This window comes from Anomalospiza imberbis, chromosome 2, assembly GCF_031753505.1.
Source record: "Anomalospiza imberbis isolate Cuckoo-Finch-1a 21T00152 chromosome 2, ASM3175350v1, whole genome shotgun sequence".
Classification (NCBI taxonomy): domain Eukaryota; kingdom Metazoa; phylum Chordata; class Aves; order Passeriformes; family Viduidae; genus Anomalospiza; species Anomalospiza imberbis.
In genome coordinates this window covers 50,645,662-50,665,396 of record NC_089682.1, presented here as the reverse complement: position 1 = coordinate 50,665,396, position 19,735 = coordinate 50,645,662, and the positions used below count along the sequence as shown (strand labels likewise).

General features: G+C 44.1%; 1 protein-coding gene across 3 annotated transcripts; it reads left to right on the top strand.

Moving 5' to 3' along the window:
* The first annotated feature begins 1,086 nt into the window (after positions 1-1,086).
* NFKBIZ (NFKB inhibitor zeta) lies at positions 1,087-17,733 on the top strand. Of its 3 annotated transcripts, none has more exons than XM_068180873.1 (12): positions 1,087-1,301; positions 10,014-10,153; positions 11,087-11,123; positions 11,201-11,304; positions 11,443-12,206; positions 12,635-12,740; positions 13,072-13,218; positions 13,719-13,782; positions 14,394-14,563; positions 15,222-15,332; positions 15,415-15,582; positions 16,218-17,733. In XM_068180873.1, exons 2-12 carry the CDS (start codon positions 10,025-10,027, stop codon positions 16,269-16,271), a joined length of 1,854 nt encoding a protein of 617 aa, XP_068036974.1. In that variant the 5' UTR covers positions 1,087-1,301; positions 10,014-10,024; the 3' UTR covers positions 16,272-17,733. The 3 variants fall into 3 exon arrangements, with proteins under 3 accessions (XP_068036974.1, XP_068036975.1, XP_068036973.1); XM_068180874.1 differs by lacking the exon at positions 1,087-1,301 and adding an exon at positions 9,300-9,551; XM_068180872.1 differs by lacking the exon at positions 1,087-1,301 and adding an exon at positions 9,300-9,612.
* The last annotated feature ends 2,002 nt before the right edge of the window (positions 17,734-19,735 follow it).

The window sequence follows — 19,735 nt, the reverse complement described above, 5'->3', positions numbered from 1 at the left end:
CAAGGCTCTGAAAAATGAGGGGTGTTTGCCCTGAAAAGATTTGGGTGTTCTGTCCTTGCTTACCATGTTTGATATGCATGGTGAGTCCTGGCCCATGCCACTGTGAAAGGAGAAAAGAAAAGGGACTATGATTAAGATGGATCTCCTCACATTTTAGGAAAATCCAGGAGACTTTTTTTATACTGAAGGGTTTTTTTATCTTCTGGAGCAGGTGACTATTTCATGCCTGATACATCTGCGAAAAATGAGACTACATTTTTCCTTTCTATTTTTTTTTTCTTTTTACACATATCCCCCTTCCATTTTAACCAGTCTCCTGGTTTTATGAAACTTTCACACTGTGTGAAACTTATTCCAACCTTTCTGAGGGCAAAGTCCTGCTGAAAGCCAGACATTTGCCAAGGTTTTTGTCAAGTGTTTGTCCTGCACCGCCTCCCAAAGGCTGGAGCTATTTTTTTTCCTGTGGGACACTGGATCTCTCTGCTTCCTAGGTGAATGCTATGCAGGCACCTGCTTATCCAGTTTACCCAAGTAGTGCCAAGACAGAAAAGGGATAGTGAGATGCAGCCTAATGTCTGTGGCCATACAGGCAGCACTGCAGGCAGGAGGTGGGCAAGGAGAACCTGACCCTGGCAGGCCAGAAACCCCACTGGGTTGTACCCACAGGTTTCTCTTCACCCCATTGTGGCACAGCACTTTTTCATTATTCTTATCTCATCAGTGTTTTCTAGACCCTTTTTTGGCAGTGTTACACCAGCCTGGGATTTCCTGCCAGCGTCTTTGACAGGGGAATGTCCTCAACCAGGGCTTACCCCACCTGGGAAATTCCGCAGTGCAGAAAAAGTCCAGGGAGCCATGCTCATGCCACTGTCCTCCTCCACCCTGCTTCCTCTCACATGTCACAACATCCCCGTTTCCTGTTAACCAGAGCCAAAAGATAAGTGGCGTGTGAGCCACTGCACTAAAGGTGCCCTGTGGGTACTCAGCCAGGAGCTGAAAGAAACTTGTGGGGTGTTATTTAGGGTTTTTTTTCCTTTTTACATTTTTTTAATTTTTTTTTTTTTTTTTTTTTTTTTTTTTTTTTTTGTGAACAGAAAGCCAAAGTAAGCAGGACATTTGTGAGGGAGGGGAAGAAAAATTTCTTTACCACTGCTTCTCTGTTTCACACCTCTAAACCTCAGAGGAACTTCTCAGTCATTCACACAGTCATGGCCATAAGGAATGATCAGTTGCCAATGGGGTGCAGAGAACTGGCTTGTTTTCCATAGAACTATTTCTAACTTCACTCCTCCAACATGAAGGTATGCTGGTATAATTTTATTTGATTTATTGCTTCAAAATCCTAATTGATTGAAACAATATTGTCTTCTCATAAGTTTTTATACTCATAAGAGCCTCGCAAGTGGCTTGTGCTGTAATAGTCTGTGTGTGTTTTGGGGTTGAGTATGGAAGAATGGTTGGCTTTTGGGAAGGTAATGGGTAACAGCCAAGAGCAAAGAAACCACAAAGAATGGTGTGATTTTTGAAAACCCTCAGTGAATCTGGTGGCAAAATACTCCTAACTAGCTTAGCTGTTCTTGGTGACTCTCTCTGAAACAATCTGCATTTTTAGAAGAGGATGTAATACCTTTCCAGAGGATGGATGGATGGATGGATGGATGGATGAATGGATGGATGGATGGATGGATGGATGGAAAGTGAAGCTTTGAGAGTACTCAATGGAAGAAGCATTGTTAGTGAAAAAAGGTGTTTTGTATAATCTTGATTACAATTCTTTCCTGGCAGCTCATCAGCTAATTTTGGAATAGCAGAGAACCATCATATGAGCACATAAGCCTGCCAGCTTCAACAGGACAGGAATAAACTGTCATGGTGCAGTGTGAGACAACACAGGGAAGCATATAAAAATAGGGATTTACGCCTACTTTCATGTAATTAAAAAAAATTGGTGGGAATGAAAAGAATTAAGTTTAATGAGCTTAAAATTCACTTTAAATTTTGTTTGCTAAGGGGTTTATTAAACCAAACCATAAGCTTCTTTTCATCATCTGGCGAGGGTTTCCCTGGCTTACCACATGAGGCTGATTATGCAGCACCCCAGGTCATTAACCGTGCCTGTCTCTGGCAGGCGAGGAGGGCAGCTCAGCAGGAAGAGTCTTGCAGAGGATAAAATGGGGTCTGGTTTTCAGACCCCAAATGTTTGGGGTCCTGTGTGTGCCGTGATGACATTGGAGATGTGCGTGCGACTGGGGTGGGTACCTCGCACATACTTCAGATGGAAGCCAGGTGACTTCAGCTGAGACCTGGAGGTTTGCTGGAGGCACACAGTGGGCAGGGAAAGGGAGACACCCCGGGCTCTCCCTTAGCCAGACTGGGTGACCAGCAGTCAGGGGCAAATGTCACCTAGAGGCCATATTTCTGCTCCACACATAACTCCAGTATCAGCTTGGTAATCACGTTCCAGCAAGTGATTTTTTATTTTTGCTCGTTAGACTTATATTTACTTTCTTTGCAGCAAGACACATTTCCTGTTGCATTTGGTGGCAATGGGTGGGAGCAGGGTGTGTGCGGGGAGTAAATGCCCTCTGTCAGGGGTTGGGGGTGGGGACAAGCACCAACTAAGCCCTGGGCTGCTTGGGGCAGCCTTGCTGCCTGCCACCCTGGAGGTCGTGGTTGGGATATCATCATCATCATCATCATCATCATCATTATCATGATCAGTTGCTGGAAGCAGGTCTGCAGCAGCAGTCCTGGGCACTGGGGAGCTTCCTTTCCCATCCCTGGGCTGCTTGGAGCAGCAGGGTGTCAGGAACAATCCCATCACTTACTTTGGCTTTGCCTCCTGCTGCAGCCCCAGTGGTCTGACCTGGCTTTGCTTCTCACTGGGACTTTCAAGAGCAGCAAAACTCAGTCTTGATGGTGCTGCTAAGAAACCCCTGTGTGACTTTATGTGTTCCCAATCACAAACTCCTGAGACAAAACGTGCAAGGCAGAAACAAGAGCTGCCTTTACTTTTGCTTTCTTCTTAAAAAATTGGCAGGAAATTAAAAGGAAACTTAAGCATCCATGGGCTGGCTTCTGTGGAGAGTAGCGTCCTGTCAGACAGGATGTGTCTGGCTTTGGAAGGTGTCTTTTCCCAGCTGGGAACTGGAGGAGGGAGCCAACGCCTGGGAATGGAGCTCTGCACAGTGCCCCACCAAATCAAAGAGTTTATTTCCAACTTTTTTTATGTTTTATGCTAACTTGTGCATGATTTACATATTAATGTGAAGTTGACATTACTGTCATGGATTTCTTTCTAAACCTGTAGCAGGTGCCTGTTAATTCATTAGAAAGAACAGAGTATTTGGATCCTTTCTGTGATATTTGAATCTTTTACACAGCCATCTATGATTGAGACTTGTGCGACAGCAAATTCTGACCCATAGGTGGAGAGGTATTGTTCCAGCCTGTTCCAGCACACATTTAACTGAAGATAAAACCTGCCTCAGTAGATGCAGTTCATCCTAAGCACCAGGAAAATTTTTGTATCGCTGTTTGGAAGCGACCTAACATTTTCCCTACTATAATAAAATTTTGTCTGCCCTGATTTAGGTGCTTTTTTAAATGAGAAAATTTCCTGTTTATTGAGTTTTTTTCTGACTAATGGAGGACAGCTCTGTAGCTGAGTTTCAGGACTTTCCCAATGGTCAGACAGACATGTATTTTGAAAGCTGGGATTTCTCTAGTAAATGGATGTCTGAACTGAAGGCATTTAACCTCTATCAGCTGGAAAACACAGTGAAATAAGCTCAAGACATTAGATGAGGGCATTCCCTTCAATGAACTCTACAGTGTCAACATGCTACAAGTGCTTTTTACTGGTTGTCTTGCTTCTGCCTGGATTTTCCTGCTCATTAATCTGCACCCTTGAGCTGATGGTATGCACACAGGATGTGTAGGATTGTGCAAATCAGTGCTGAAGCTTCCTGCAGGTGCTGATCCTGCCACACAAGTGCTGCACAGGTGGGCTGTATAAATACTGACATTGTGCCTGGGGTTTCTGGACTGGTCAGCTGTTAGACCTGCTGTCTGGTAGATGTGACTTGTTTGCCACGTCCAAGAAGAGCACAGATTTTCAAAATCTGCCTAGACAATGTTTTTGAGTGGAAAAAATGCATGTTTAAGAAACCTGGATGTATGGCAACCTTAATCTTAGATAGGTTACCTGCTACTACACACAAACTGAGTCTAGGAATGCAAGTGTCTGGGTAGAAAACAGTTCAAAAAATCATGTTTTTCTAGGTTCAAATCTCACTTTGAGAGTTTTTCCTCTCATTCCTGTGCTGAAGCTGCTGAAGTGTTGTGTGGCAATGTGTATCGGGACAGCTCTGCAGTCCCTGTTCAAAAGTGGTTTTGTTTTACAGGTGGTTGACGTGGTCCTTGTTTGTGGAAGGTAGGAACATTGAAATCAAAGTACACCAGAGCCCAACTCATCTACTGTGCTTGCAACACATGCTCTTGCATCTAACAGCAGAACATGAAATTCATGTGAGTTATGAATGTCAGGTTTTGGCCAGGTTGATTATCTGGGTTAGGAAGAAAAATATCTTCAAGCATGAACAACAAGGAAAACTGATGCTGACCCCTCCAAACCTACACTGGGAAACCTCCTAACAGCACTGAGAAACTGTGCCAACTCCCTTTCTGAACTGGAATGCCACAACAAGCCACATACTTTGAGGCAAGAACGTGCACCCTCTACCTCATCTATGTACACAGAGTATCCTTTAGGCTAGGCAACATATGAGGTTGCCCTTTGCTATGGGGAAACGGCCTCCTGCTCCTTGTTTACACGCTGTGACATCAGTGGTTTGTGCACTTCTTCCCTACTGCAAGGAACTAATGAACTAATGAGACAGGTAAGCTGCTGAGAAAACATGACTAACCAGAGTAGTGAGTATGTTGGGAGGAATGTCCCCAAACATCAGGTATATATACAAGGAAACTGCTTTCACAGAACTCAGGTCCTCTCTGCCAGATTTACAACACTTGCTGGGTTTAGGGTTGCTTTTCTTCTGTAGTGATTTCAGCTGTTTTATATACACAGTGTTGAAGGATCTACTTAGGAGCAATTAACTTTTTTTTTAAATTTACTTCTTCTTTTTTTTTTTTTTTTAAATATTCTCTGGATCAAAGGAGTAAGGCCCAAAAGAAATATGTTAAATATGAATTCTAAGTTTATCTTTAATATGAAGAATTATACATGTCCCCTTTTGATGTTCAGGTTAATCCCAGAATGTCAGTCTTTGAGACCAAAATTTAGGAAAAATGTAGCAATACAAGTATAGCAAAGAGGGAAGAAACACTAACTCCTCTGTACCAGCTTTTAGAGTAAAACTGTGTCATGGACCACTTCCAACCTGCTGACAAGTGCTCTTCAGAACCCTCAAAGCAAACGCAGGTACAGACCCCAAATGCTCTCAAGGAGTGGAATAGTTCCTGAGATTTTACCTCTGTTTTTCTCAATGCCAGTCTAGAAGCAAAGTGAGTGCTGTGCTGCATGGTTTGGGAGGTGTGTGCTGTTGGAAACACTGCTGGGGTGCAGAGGTGTGCCGGTGGCGTTTGCACGCCTCAGCTCTCAGTGTGCAGCAGGAGCCTCAGTTACACCCAGAGGAGAACAAGGCACGTTTGACATCAACACAGCAAATATTCACTTGCATTAAGCAACTGGATTGTAAACTACCATTTTTATGTCCAGTTTAAGAAATACCACAAAAGTCATGCTACTCCAGAAACATGTTGCAAAACCAAGTTCTTGTTACTAGCAGTTTGTGCTCTGACATTTTGCCTAGAGGCTGTCCCTTATTCCATGCTGCTACTTATGAGACAGACTGAGGGGAGAGATTTATTCTGCTCCCATAACTGCTGAAGCATGGGCTGCTCTGGGAGCTGGCATGTTCCTCACTCACAGAGGGAGTGCCTGGCAGAGTGACTACGGTCTGCTCTACAGGGAAGACAAAGCTCCACTTACTGGGCTTGCTTTATTAATTAATTAATTTATTTAAAGCCTACATTCCCTATAGTGTTCACCCTAGTACGTGCCCCAGGGACCAAGCAATGCAGGCACACTGCATCTTTTCTCCGTTCTGATTAGGATGGCAAAGGGGATAAACATGACCTTGGTTAGCCTAGATGTTTAGCAGGTGGTTAAAGGCTGTGTTGGTATTCAGCCTCTTTGCTTTCTGTAATGAGACCCCTACCCAGCAAGCACAAGCTTCAAGACAACTGGATTTTGGTTTTGTTCTTAACAAAAGTTTTTTCTGGATCCCATGAAGTAGCTCATGGGTGTGCACAAGTCACACTCTCAAAAGTTATTTCATTAATCAAGTATTTTGGATTAATCTAAACCAAGATTGATTGCTTTTAATGTTACAATACTGGGCTGTGCTCAGAAGAGAGGGAAGAAACAGAGTTTTCAGAAAAAAGTGCATTCTGTTTCCTTTTTCTTGTTATTTGAGATACCAAGATAAGCCTATCTCACTTTTTGCTGGTGTATAGAAAAGTGGTTTCAGGACAAATGCTGCTGCTAATGGCCACTAGTTGGCATTATTGATACATCCCAGTAGGGAGGTGGTGCAATAAAAACATGGGCAGACAGCACATGGAGTAGCTGAGGTCGCTGCCTTGTGCTCACCTCGCAGCCTTCTCCAGCTCTGAGGTTGGTGGGTTACACTGAATTACCTCTCAGCCAAAGAAGGCTGAACCTAGTTGGATGCCTTCCCTAGGAGAAGAGGTGACAAGTGCTTTTTTCTTTGGTCACCGCCCTGCCCCAGAGGAACTTACTTTGGTTGCAGATGCCTCACAGGGTTTTGGTCACCACAGATGTTACATAGTGTTTGGGCCAAAACCCATTAATGCTCAAGGTCTGCAGCATTAATAATTACAGTTTGTGGATGTAGCAATAATTTACCAGTAACTCTCATAGAAGCACTTTGAGAACACAGGGCTGCTGTGAGCCAGCACATCTTGTGCAACCAATGGGTGTGTGTATATTTTTGAAAGAGCCTTTTGTTATGGAGCTTGGTGGAATTAGACTTGCCTTAATCTGCTTTGACTGGGAGTAGATTTATGCCAGGAGACCTGATAAATAAGGTGTCACTGATGAAACAAGTACGAGCTGAGGTATCAGAGTGTTGCCTGAAATGGATTTTACTGGCTAAAAGGAGAGCAAGTCAGCAATCTACTCCTTCAGGAGAGTAGAGACTTTGGAATAGAAGAGAAAAAGAAATTTCATGCCCTCTTTAGGGAAAAAACCAAACACAAACTCATTAAATTGTTTTATAGAACAGTTTTCATTCATATGTAGAGACTAATCTCCAATTAAATCCATTCCAAAATTGTTATTGAATAAAGGTGCTGCCTGTCCCTGCCTGCATGTGGTTTAGGGACCTTCTACAACACTGAAGAACTACAATGAGACACAGGCACTTTTGGTTTGAAGTCTCTTTTACTCTCAACATTTTAAAGGGAATGGCAGGCAACTGTGATGACAAATCTAATTTTCTGGATTATCAACTTCTCAGATTTGCATTACCATCTGCTTGTTGAAAGATAAGATGCATTTTGCAGTAGTTGTAGAGCCTCCTGTGAGATTGAAATGAGTGGCTTACTGGGCTCCCTGGCAGGGATGAGAACACAAAGGTCCATTGGTTGGATCCACTTTGGAAAGCTGAATTGTGGGTCCTCCTCACAGCCACCAAATGTGCAAAGAGCATTTGTGGGCTCCAAGATCTCTGAGCACCAAGTGCTTTTCAATGAAGAGATACTTAAAAGCCTCTGCCTAAGGTTAAGGTGTCATAACTGAAGTCTAGGGCTTGAAGAACAGGGAACCATCTCCTTGCTTGTTTAAAACACATGGCCTGATTTCATAAATCCTCACTTGTGTAAAGTGTTTTGTTAAATGAGAGAGAAGGTGTGCTTGGGAGTGAGTTTCTGCTCAGGGAGCAAGTGAATTTTTACCTTTATCGGGGTATTTCTGCCACTACTTGGCATCTGATTTTGTTTTTTGGGTTCTACTTGCAAATTTCACTCTGGTTGCATAGATTCAATCTATGGTGTAAAACAACAGTCTTTGGAGTAGAAACCTGCCTAGACAGTTTCAGTGTCAGCAAAACCCTTTGTTCACTTGATGGTGGGAGAAATATTTGAATAATATAAAGCAATTCCCTCCTGCCTTCTCGTGGGCTGATTAATATAATTTCATATTGCACCTAACCCATGTTATTCAATACAATTAAAACATAAAAATTATAGACCTCCAATTTGCATAATATACTTTAGAAAGACCATGTTGTTTTACTACATATTTATTGGAGCAGCCACAGTGCTAAAAACATCCTAAACTCAACCTTGTGGGCAAAATTGCTCACTTGTATTTTAGAAGATGGTGACTTCAGTGGAAATGGGAAAGCAGGAATATTTGTTTGAAAAGTAGAAACCTGAGAAGTCTTCCTGTGAACAGTGGTAATAATTCAGTGAGGTTAACAGTCATGGCAGGGTTTCACCCACTTTTTGTTTTGGCATTGTGTTGCTTACCCGCTTCTCCCCGTGGCCTTGACTGAGAGGCTCTTGCCACTACAGTATGGTGCAACCTACAACCAAAATCACTCCTTGTCTGCCCCTGGCTACTCCATGCCAAGTAAGAGGAACACAGATGACTCATCTCCATTGTGAGTAACTGCTCATATTCCCCTTCTCACTGGATGCTGCTCATGGGATGCACATGACCAAAAAGTCTCTGTTCTTCCATGCCTGTGTCCTAGAGCCAAGGACTGGCAGGACTGGGGCAAAGGGTGAGGGATACCTACCCATGGGGACATGAGGTGGCATCAGCAGCGGTGGGAGGCTGAGGGAGATTCTGGTCATTCCCACCTCTGCAGCTCCATAAGAGGGTGGCAATTAGCAGTTTCATGCGTTGTGAGCGAGGGCTGCGAGGGCTGCCAAGGCTGCATCTGCACAACACTCTCAGGCTCATGTGTGGTTCTTGGGGTGTCCTGGGCAGGGCCAGGAGTTGGACTCGATGGTCCTGATGGGGCCTTTCCAATTCAGGATATTCTGTTATCCCGCGAAGCCCACGGGGCAAGCTTGGACCACAAGGTGTGAGGCGACACGCCTCACCACGACTCCCTCACGGCCAGGCTCCTCCTGCCGGCCTTACGGGAAGCGCGGCTCCGCCCAGCTCGGTCCCGCCCACGGGGGGCGGACCCCGTATAAGCGCGGCCGCGGCCCCACGCTCCCAGAGCCGCCGCGCTGCCCGCCCGGCCCTGGCTGTGCACGTGACCGTGCCCGTTCCGCTGCCCACCGCCCCGCGCCGCCGCCCGCCGCGCCGCACCGCCATGATCGTGGAGAGCAGCCGGGACGCGGCGCCCGATGGCAGCGACGGCGGCGCCCTCAGCAGCCCCATCAACCTCGCCTACTTCTACGGGGCGTCGCCCCACTCCAGCGAGGGGAGCTGCTCGCCGGCGCACTCCTCCGCCCCGGGCTCGCCGGGATCCGACTCGGACCTCTCGGTGAGCAGCCGCGGCGGCGGCCGGAGGGACCCCCGGGGCGGCCCCCGCCCCGCGCTGCAAGGTACGGCGGGTCCCCGAGGCGGCCCCGGCCCGGGGGGTGGCGGGGAGAGCGCGGAGCCGCGGGTCCCGCTCCGTCCCCTCGGGGGTGAAGCCGGCCGATCCTCCTGCGTGTGAAAGCGGCTGAAGCGGTGAAAAGCGGACGCGTTTGGCCGGCGCTTTGTGCCCGGTGCCAGGCTGTTCCCAACCGCGGAGCGGGTGCGGCAGTGCGGTCCCCGGGCCAGCGGAGGAGCCGCACGCCCGTGGGATGGCGAAGGGATACGCGGGGCAGCTCCCTGGCTCCTCTCTGCTAAACCAGGGTTTAGGTGCCTTTCCACCAGAGTTTCTAGTTTGGGTTATTTTCTTTATTTGTTAAACGTAAACAAAATGGGTGGCTTAAGGTCGAATTTGTTTTTGTCTCCACAGTTGAACAACACATGGTGGGGGGAAAGCAGCACAGAGGACCTTTCCAGGGAGTCCGTGTGAAGAACTCCGTGAAGGAGCTCCTGCTGCACTTCAGGAGCAGCAAGCAGATGTCCTCGGGTCCTGCCACTGAGGAAAGCAAGGTAACCGGCAGCTTTCTGCACTGACAGGTTTGATTTTAATGGTTACTGAAGCTTGCAAGAAAGCTCTTTGCGGTAATGCTAGAAATGAGCTTTTGCTTTATCTGCTGTGGATGGAATCAGTGTTTTTCCTTTTCAATGGAAAAATACAGCTGGGAAGAAATCAGAAAGAAGTTTTGCCATGAGAGAAGGAGGCACTTAAAAATATTCTTACTAAGCTTTATTTTCTAGAGGGAGTCTGGATAAAGATACATTTGTGTTGCGAAACCACAGAAATTCTGTGTTGGCTGGAATGAGATCATTCATTGGAAGGGTTAGGGATTTTTCTCAGATTTGTTTGTCATGCTATTGCACCTCTGTGCAAAGCACACAGTGTAAAGGTAGGCCCTTTCAATCTGAAAAGACAAAAATTACAGGAAATTCTGAGAAGATTAAAGGGTGTTTTTGATTTGATCAGATTCTTTTTTCCGAGTGTGTGTTTGAAAGCTTTATAGATAAGTGTTTTCAGAGGAAGATTTTTGCATAGGAAAGTTCACGGCACTAAGGAAGTGTAAAATTGGCTAGGTTATTTATGTTTGAAAAAAATCCTCTGGTTTCTGGAAGGAATAATGTCTTTCTCTAGATTTTCTGGAGTTTTGTGGTTTTATAACAAATGACTTGAAAAGCCTAAAGAAAAACAGTGGGCTTTATTTAAGTTCCATTAAACTATTTCCATTTTCTAACCTTAATTAAAACAAATTAAGTTAGGGTTATACAACCATGTACTAGAATTATTCTAAGGTATATTCTGTCTTTATAGAAGGAAGTCATGGCTGCTTTCTTGTTGTCATTGGGGTTTTTTTGGGTGTAGATTGTTTTTTGTGTTTATTTGCTTTTATTTGTTTTCCCTCAGAAATAACATTATGATAACAGAAAAGTTTGGATTTTTCTTAACAGGCACAAGGAGGATTGGTGAACTATGAACCATACACAGGTAGACCATTTTTTAATAAATACCCTGCAGTAAGAGTAACCTCCAAATGGATTCTAAATTTATTTTCTTTTCATCAGAACTGAAGAGCATACTGGGCAACAGTGGCAAAAGAAAGGCTCCTGAACTCCTTTCTGATGGACCTTCTTTCAAACGCCAAGCGAATGTTCACCCACATCTCCTGGTAAGTCTGTAGTAATTTTTTATGTGTCTTTATTTTTCAGTTTGCTTGGTATGATCAGAAACTACCAGATACAACTATACCTCTAATTTTCTCGGGCTTATTTTGATTTGCCTTTGTTTTGTTTTTCCCCCCTGTCAGACCCCACCCCAGACACCAACTTCTATGGATAGTATGGAGGAGACACATAAAACTGACCCAAAGCACGACAGCAGTTCTGATCTGCTTCAGAGCATTATAAACATCAAGAACGAGTCAAGCCCCATTTCCCTGAACACGGTGCAGGTGAGCTGGTTGCACTCAGCCTCCAGCCATGGCTCGCCTGCTGAGCAGTACCAGGGCAGCCCAGGAACACAGGCTTTCTCCCCGTCCCAGAAGTACCAAGCATTCCAAGACCACACCAGCCAGCACATGCTTGATCTGCCACAGCATTACCAGTTCCCTGCATCCCACAACCAAGATTTGTCACAGAGTTATCCTTCAGATGCCTCCCTGGACTACAGGTTATTTGTTGCCAGTGACCAGTCTCCTGCCTACCAGCAGAACACCTTTGAAAGCCATGAGCTGCCCTACTGCCCGTCACAGAGCTTCTCTTCCCTCTTGAACGATGTGGAAGGCTCAGATAGCATCTCCGGTCCCCTCCAGCTGCTGAGTAGTGCCCACCCCCAGGTTGAGGTTGCCCCTCAAGCCCCGAGCTTCAGCTTGCTCTCCAGCAACCTCTGTGGTAGTCTGGAGCGCAGCATCTCTTTGGCTGCTCTGAATGTCTCACTGCCTGACCAAAACACTGCCAGAAGCACGACACAGCTGGGCAAGTCATTTTTTCAATGGCAAGTGGAACAGGAGGAGAACAAACTGTCTAACATCTCTCAAGACCAGTTCCTTGCAAAAGACGCCGATGGAGACACGTGAGTGCTGTTTATCTTGGTGTTTCTTCTGTGGGAGGTTGGGAAATGTTTCTGTTTGGGTTTTGGCAGACTGTGGGTTATAGTGAAGCAGTTCAATAGCAGTGTTTGTGTCACAAGTGCAGTGGTTTGGCTGATCAAGGGAAAGGTGTGGTGTTGCTGATGGCTGCCATGCAGAGCTCCTGCACACTTGAGTAGATGTATTTTCTAATTTCAGGTGCTTTTTGTTAGACTTGGCTGAATGGGGAAAAAACGTTGTAATTTAGATGCTTTAGATTATGCCAGTAAGAAATACCCGTGTTCCGGTCTTAGTTACAAAGAGGAGGTCTGAAGCTGGTAGCATAAAACCCCTTCTAGACATTTGGTTCTCTGCTGTCTTGAGCCCTGGTTTGTGTCTGGTGGTGTAACTCTGTTGCCCCTCTTTCCTGCAGCTTCCTCCACATTGCTGTGGCCCAGGGCCGTCGAGCTCTCTCCTATGTTCTTGCAAGGAAGATGGCTGCCCTGCACATGCTGGATATTAAAGAGCACAATGGCCAGGTGAGGTTCTGAAAAAAATCTTTGCACCTGCTTTCTGCACCTGACTGCTTCTGCATGTCTGAACCCTGGGAAAGATGTGGTGAAATGCTTATTTAATATTAACCCCAAGATTTAGCCTGCATACTAATATTAACCTTGAGCTATTAATACTTCTTGGGATCACCTTGAGCTGGTAGAACTATGTGCTCTGCTTCATTTGTCCTGGCTTCCTGGTATTCATAATCACTGCTTAAATAATACCAGGTAGCTAGGGTTTTTATTTGTTTTAGTTGCTCTTTCCTATTAGTGATCAGATGACTAATAGCTTAAATTTTCTTCTTGATGTTTGCAGAGTGCTTTCCAGGTTGCTGTGGCTGCCAATCAGCATCTCATTGTGCAGGACCTGGTTAGCTTGGGGGCTCAAGTGAACACCACAGACTGCTGGGGTAGGACGCCGCTGCATGTCTGCGCTGAGAAGGGGCATGCCCAGGTCCTCCAGGTAAAAGCCAGGCAAGCACAGCTCTGCCCTGGCCATTGATTCTTACCTTTGGTGTTAGCTGTGTTGGGAAACTCTGGGAACACCACTCCTTCCTTTATCTTTCTCTCTGGGTAGCCTTGTGAGTCTGTATACACATGGAGCTTAAAATGGAACTGATTTTTTCATTAAGGTTCTCATCAATATTTTTGAGTAATTTTGGGGGAATCCTGTAGTTTACCAAACCAAAACAGTAAGTCTCCTCCTAATAACAGGATCATTGAATGGTTTGGGTTGGAAAGGACTTCAGGGACCTTCTAGTTTCAATGCCCCTGCTGTGCTCAGTGACACCTTTCACTGGACCAGATTGCTCAGAGGCCCATTCAGCCTGGCCTTGAACACTTCCAGGGATGCTGTTATGTATTTCAACTTTATCACAGCTATTGGATCAAGACAATAAACAAATTTGAAGCAGTATGTGGTTTGGATAAGATGTAAATGTGTACTTGTTTCCACTTTTGTAGGCAATCCAAAAGGGAGCTATGGGAAGCAATCAGTATGTGGACCTTGAGGCAACAAACTATGATGGTGAGTAGTTAAGACTTTATAATTTACAGAGTTACTGGATAGTACAGTGTTTTATAGCTACTGATGGGAATGCAGTAAAATGCAATATTTCCTTTTCAGTTGGAAATTTACAGGTGCAGTTGTCATATGTGCCAGATGAAAACATTGTTGGTCTGTGTCTGTCAGGAGCTCTTTCCTCTTGTGATTGCTGTGTTTGGCATGGAGAGCATAGGTTGTAACTGGCCATTGTTTAAAACATTGGAGTGCCAGCCTTGTGTCAAGTGGATACAGTAGCCAGAATCTGGCAGTAGAAAGCTGTTCTATTTGGATCCCTTTTCCATAAAACAGCTCTTTCTAATGTATAGTTTGTACAAAAATAATTAGAAATTGATTCTTTCACCATCTGCTGGCTGAGAGCTCACAGTAGGCTGCTACTTCACTGTTCACTGATGGACAGTCCAGATCTCAGACTGCTTGGGACCAGTCACTGTCACCTACAAATATGGAACCATCCCTGGGCTTAATGGGGTTAGAGGCTCCTTTATCTAAGCTCTGAATCAAGCAGCCAGTCAATACTTCTGTATTGCATTTGTTCATTCATGATGATTTTATGGTTTTCTTTTGATGTTCAGGTTTGACAGCATTGCACTGTGCGGTTCTGGCCCATAATGCTGTGCTGCATGAACTGCAGAACTGTCAGCCACCTCACTCCCCTGAGTTCCAGGAGCTCCTGCTGAGAAACAAGAGCCTGGTGGAAACCATCAAGATTCTGATACAAATGGGAGCCTCTGTTGAAGCGAAAGTGAGTAAAATGCCTTAGTCTGAAGTGCCAGATCCAGAGAGAATGTGGAAGCAGACTACTATGTCCCTTTCTCCCACACTGCATTTATTACAAGGGAAGTAGACTAATTTGAAAGCTTCCCTACAGCTTAATTTACCCAGATGGGATGAGAATGCTGCATTTATTCAGAGCAAGGTATTATCAATGCAAACGAACCCTGGGGAAAGAGGGAGATGACAGTCTAATCTCTAGACTAAGAATGATGCTATGCTGGCTGCACTGAGTAGCGTTGTAAAAGTAAGAATATGTTTGGAGCACTCTGAGGTCCCCATAGTAGTAGGGTGCTGCTGATGACACCTTGTTCTTGAACTGCAAATTTTAATTAAAAACTGCTTACCTGTGTAGTTTAGGTCGATGCTGTGCCAGACCATTACTTAGCCAAAATATCAAATATTACATTATGTAAGCTTACCTGCAGATGAGATCAGGTTCCATTGTTCATTAGATGTTGATATTAAAATATATGTATTCAGATTCACTTTTGATGAATTGTAGTGCAAGTATGTTTCCTCAACACACTGCAGTTACTTTGCTTTTTGTTTTTATTTGTCTACATGTTCCCCCTGGATAGGTGAAGCACCTGCAGGGAAGAAGACTAAACAGTTTCTTTTTCTGATAGGATCGCAAAAGTGGTCGCTCCTCTTTACATTTGGCAGCAGAAGAAGCAAACCTGGAGCTCATTCGTCTCTTTTTGGAGCTGCCCAACTATCTCTCTTTTGTTAATGCAAAGGTATGGTGATTTTTCCATAATACAGATAGAGAGAGGCTCATGCCCTCACTGTTCCTTCATGGAGTTGCTTTTTGATCCCCAGGCTTACAATGGCAACACAGCCCTGCACGTGGCTGCCAGCCTGCAGTACCGCATGAGCCAGCTGGATGCTGTGCGCCTGCTCATGCGCAAGGGAGCTGATCCCAGTGCCAGGAACTTGGAGAATGAGCAGCCAGTTCATCTGGTTCCTGACGGCCTTGTAGGGGAACAGGTAAAAAATTCGTAACAGCCCTCTCCTTCCATCGGTCCCTGTCCACACAAAAGCTGCATTCCACTCCAGAAGTTTCTTTGGGGTTTTGAGTTGTAGCTTTCAAGGAAAAGATTTAGCAAATACTATTTTATTCTTTAGATCTTTAGCTTCAACACCAAGATGAGGCAGAACATACAGACGTGGAATTTTAGGTTTCACGTTATTTTTTCCATCTCAAAAGCTTTTACCTGGCAAGACAGGCTTTGTTGCTGTAACCCTGCAATGTACTGGAGGGCAATACTCCTTCTCTTGCTCATGTCATTATGGCCTGAGGTCATGCTTTTATTGCTCTTGTCAGAATTAGTAATGATAGTTCTTAGGCCTAGGTAACAAATGAAGAAAATCCCTTTTTCGTATTTGGTGAAAAAACTGACTCTTGACCTAAGACTAGTAACTTAAGCACAGCTGAGTTGCTGACTGTTGCCTTTGATTGGTTCAGATGCTGTAAAGTTGGGATCATTTCTAGTGTAACTGAACTAAGGACCTAGACTTGGATGAATGAAGGCAAAACTGGATCTAGGGTGGGGGTTTTTCCAGATTGGGGCTTACTTCAAGACAATGAATACTAATGTTTTTGTCTTTTTTCTCTTCTCCAGATAAGACGTATCCTCAAAGGGAAGGCGATTCAGCAGAGAGTGTCGCCGTTTTAGGCTCCATGTTTCTTGGAGTTCAGCAACTTACACTCACTGTCAGTCAGGCAGTCCTAATCTATCTGTAAATAGAGCATTTGCCTGGTGTGGGCAAATGTTAGTTGTTTCCATGAAACAAAAGTATTTTGTTCACTATTGTATAGTGGGTTACGTAAAAAAGCCCCAAACCCAGCAATCAAATTCCTCCAACCAAAAGGGAATGCTTCGTTCCTAAGTATGTGGAACATTTTCCTGGCTACCTATTTTCTGTATTTCATAGCTATGGCAGGACTGATTTTATTTAAATAGCCATACAGGCAACTTCTAGACAAGGGCAATTCTATGGGATTTTTTTTTTTTAATTTTAGAGAGGGCTGATACAGGTCAAAATTGCAGAGATTGTTGTGGTTTTAGTAACACTTAAATGCAAGAGAAATTAAATATTTTTGAACATTTATTTATGTTACTTTGTGGCTTTATTCCAGTATCTTTTGCAGGATTGTATATAGTCACTGACATTATTGTACAGCTGTATAGTTCTAAGAATCTATTGATCACTTGGGGAAGGATCTGAAGAAACAAGTTTCTTGATCTTGAACTTACAAATTGCATACAGAGTTATAATACTATACTGGTGCCAATCAGGTAAATTCTGTTGTTCTGAAAGACTGAGGTTGGAAAGTAGAGTTAAGGTGGATTATCCCTGGCACTGATTATTGCATACTTTTGGAGTTGTGTAATAAAACATGAAAAGCTGTGCTTCTTCAGGGGACTTCGTCAGTTTTTCTTATACCCAGTAGGGTTTTTTTCTTGTGATAGAACAATACATTGAGTGAGGAGGATCATTATTTTTATGGTATGTATGTAACTTGTACTTTAAAGGATATGATCCTGATTCAGTACAAGTGTTTGGCCTGCACTTCACTGTTGATGCATGCTGAAATCTCTCAATGTTAATTGTAATACTTCAACATGTGTAAGCCTTACTAGTGTTGGTGGGGCTTAAGCACATGCATAAGTAGCTTGCTGAATTGGGCTCTAGTTAATTCTAGAGACTTAATGTTTTCCACCTCCTAAGCAGAGTTAGTCCATTTATGGTTTTACCTTATAGGTATAGAGGCTAGCAAAGTAATATTTGAAGTTAACAGTTTTTCTATTTTTTAATAAATATCAATGGAAAATGTATACTAATGATGCTGTCTACTTGTGTTCTGTTGGATAAAACTTCCTCCTGTCATTTTCTGAATGATCCATGCTGGGCTGTATCCAGTAATATGTTCTCTGTATGGTCTTTGTTCTCAAACTGTTTTTTTCATCACATGCAGTTCTCTGTTGTAACCATTTAATTAGTCTGATTATGCTGTTTTGGCAAAGTATGTCTCGTAGACAAGCTAAATGAAAAAAATCTGATATGCAAAGGCTTAGTTGGAATGTATTTCTTGAAGGGTTATGTGTAACTTGTGTTTGAATAAACATGCTCATTCAGTTCTGGTGGTTACTGTGTGTGATACCTCAAGCTTGACTTCATCATTTTTTGTAAAACTGATTTAGCATGGTATGTGTGAGGCTGAAAAGCTAAGATGAAATTAAGTCTTACCATCCTGCTGATTCATCTTTCTCTTTTTTGATGTTGGTGTTCTGGGTCATGCACTGTGCAGTTGTGTTGTCTGTGAACTTAGTAGGTGTGCCCCAAATTGAGTTAATAGTCACCAGGTTGGAACCTGAACACTTCTCCCTGCATACTGGTAAGAATGATAACAGTTCTGACAATGTTATGTTCTCCCCATGACTTCCCTGCATTGGTCCTCAGTTCTGGCATCTCAGGCACAAGTGTCACTCTAGCACAGGTGGCAGACTTTGTTAGGAAATAGGGCTGTACACATGGGATGGGCTGTCTGCCTCACAGGTGGTAATGAGTTGGTTCTGAGCTGCCAGTGACCTTACAGGGGAAGAGCTGTTGTCACAGCCTGTCCCAGCTGAGCATGGAGCTGGAGAGATGGTAATAGTTGAGATAAAAGTGGATGCAACATTAGGATCTGTAGGAAAGGAAGAAAACCAAGAGAGCTTCTATGTAACTGTATGAACCTGCTATCCAGCCTGCCTTACTGCTGCTTGTGGTGAGGGTGAAATTGAGAATTGGAGGAGGCCCAGAGGCGTGGAGAAGCTTCCTTGTAATGAGCAGCAGAGTAATTGAGGAGAGTCCTGCAGAGCCATAACAGGCCAGAAGAACCTAAGTGGAGATGAACTCACTCTCCCTTCCAGCATGAGAGCTGGAAGCTATTGATGAAGGTACCACGCACACAACAGGGAGCAGGAAACAGAACTGAATTTCTTATTAGGATATGCAAAGATGAAATGGCACCTCTTTATGTGAACAGCTAATCGTTGAAGATGTTGTCATCTGCACCTCTCACTGCAAGTGACCCTGCCTTGGGTATACATTTTTTATTTGTGCAAGGAACCTGATAGTACTGTCTCCAGTTAAATTTAATTTTCTTTATAAGAGATGATTACACAGGAGAAAGAGTTGCTAATAAGATATTCTGGCCCTTCAGATCAGCCTGATCTGACTGCCTGGCACTCCTTTCTGAGTGGCATTGACTGAGTCATCTCACATAGGGATTAAATACCCCGGGCTTGTAAGGTTGTCATGTGTTCAGCCAGTGCTTGAGCATGAAGGTGAGAGGCATTTAGCAAGCAGTGTGGTGCTTTCTGTGGCACTTGTGCCCTTCTGGAAGGGACACTCCAAGTTAGAAAATTCCTAGGGGGAGACTCTAATGTTTGAAATTTGCTTCATCTGCCTGGAGTGTAATTTCATTGGAGAGTTGAGTAGGTAATTTCACAAGAAAGCATCCCTGCTCTGGCTCCTTTTTCTCTCCTATGATCTTGGGAAGGTCTGGCATAGCTGACCCAATTTAACTAGCTATTAGAAGCAATTCCTTTTTACTAAAGGCCAAGTGACACTAAGTATTTAGCAGGCTAATAGTGTTTCCCTGATAACTTATGATTCTCGGAACTGTTGAATAGCTTTAATTGATGTGGATGTAGGCTCACCATTTCTTTCACTGCTTGCAGTAGGGACACAAGAGACTCTGGCTTGGTTCCAAGTGGGAATATTAAGACACATGGTGCTTTGTTCCCAGGATGTTTCTGATTTGTTTGTCTAAGTAAGCCAAACCTCAGTAAGGTTCTGCTTTTTGATTTTTGTGGGCTGGAGTTGTGGAAGGTGGCAATCCATGATTTACAAGAAATGTGTTCTGCTTCTGGAGATGGAAAATGTGCATTTCCCACATTTATTGCTCATTTTATATTTTTATCTGAAAATAAAAAACCCAGCCAGGAAGTACATTCTTAGAGAGGTTGGGTGTGGTAGAACTGGCTGTGAGGATGCGACATGAACTGCTTGTTCTTCTTACCTGACAGTTTGCTTGTCTGGTTGCCTTTCTTTTAAAAATACATATGCTCTCCTGTGTAAGGGAGGAGCT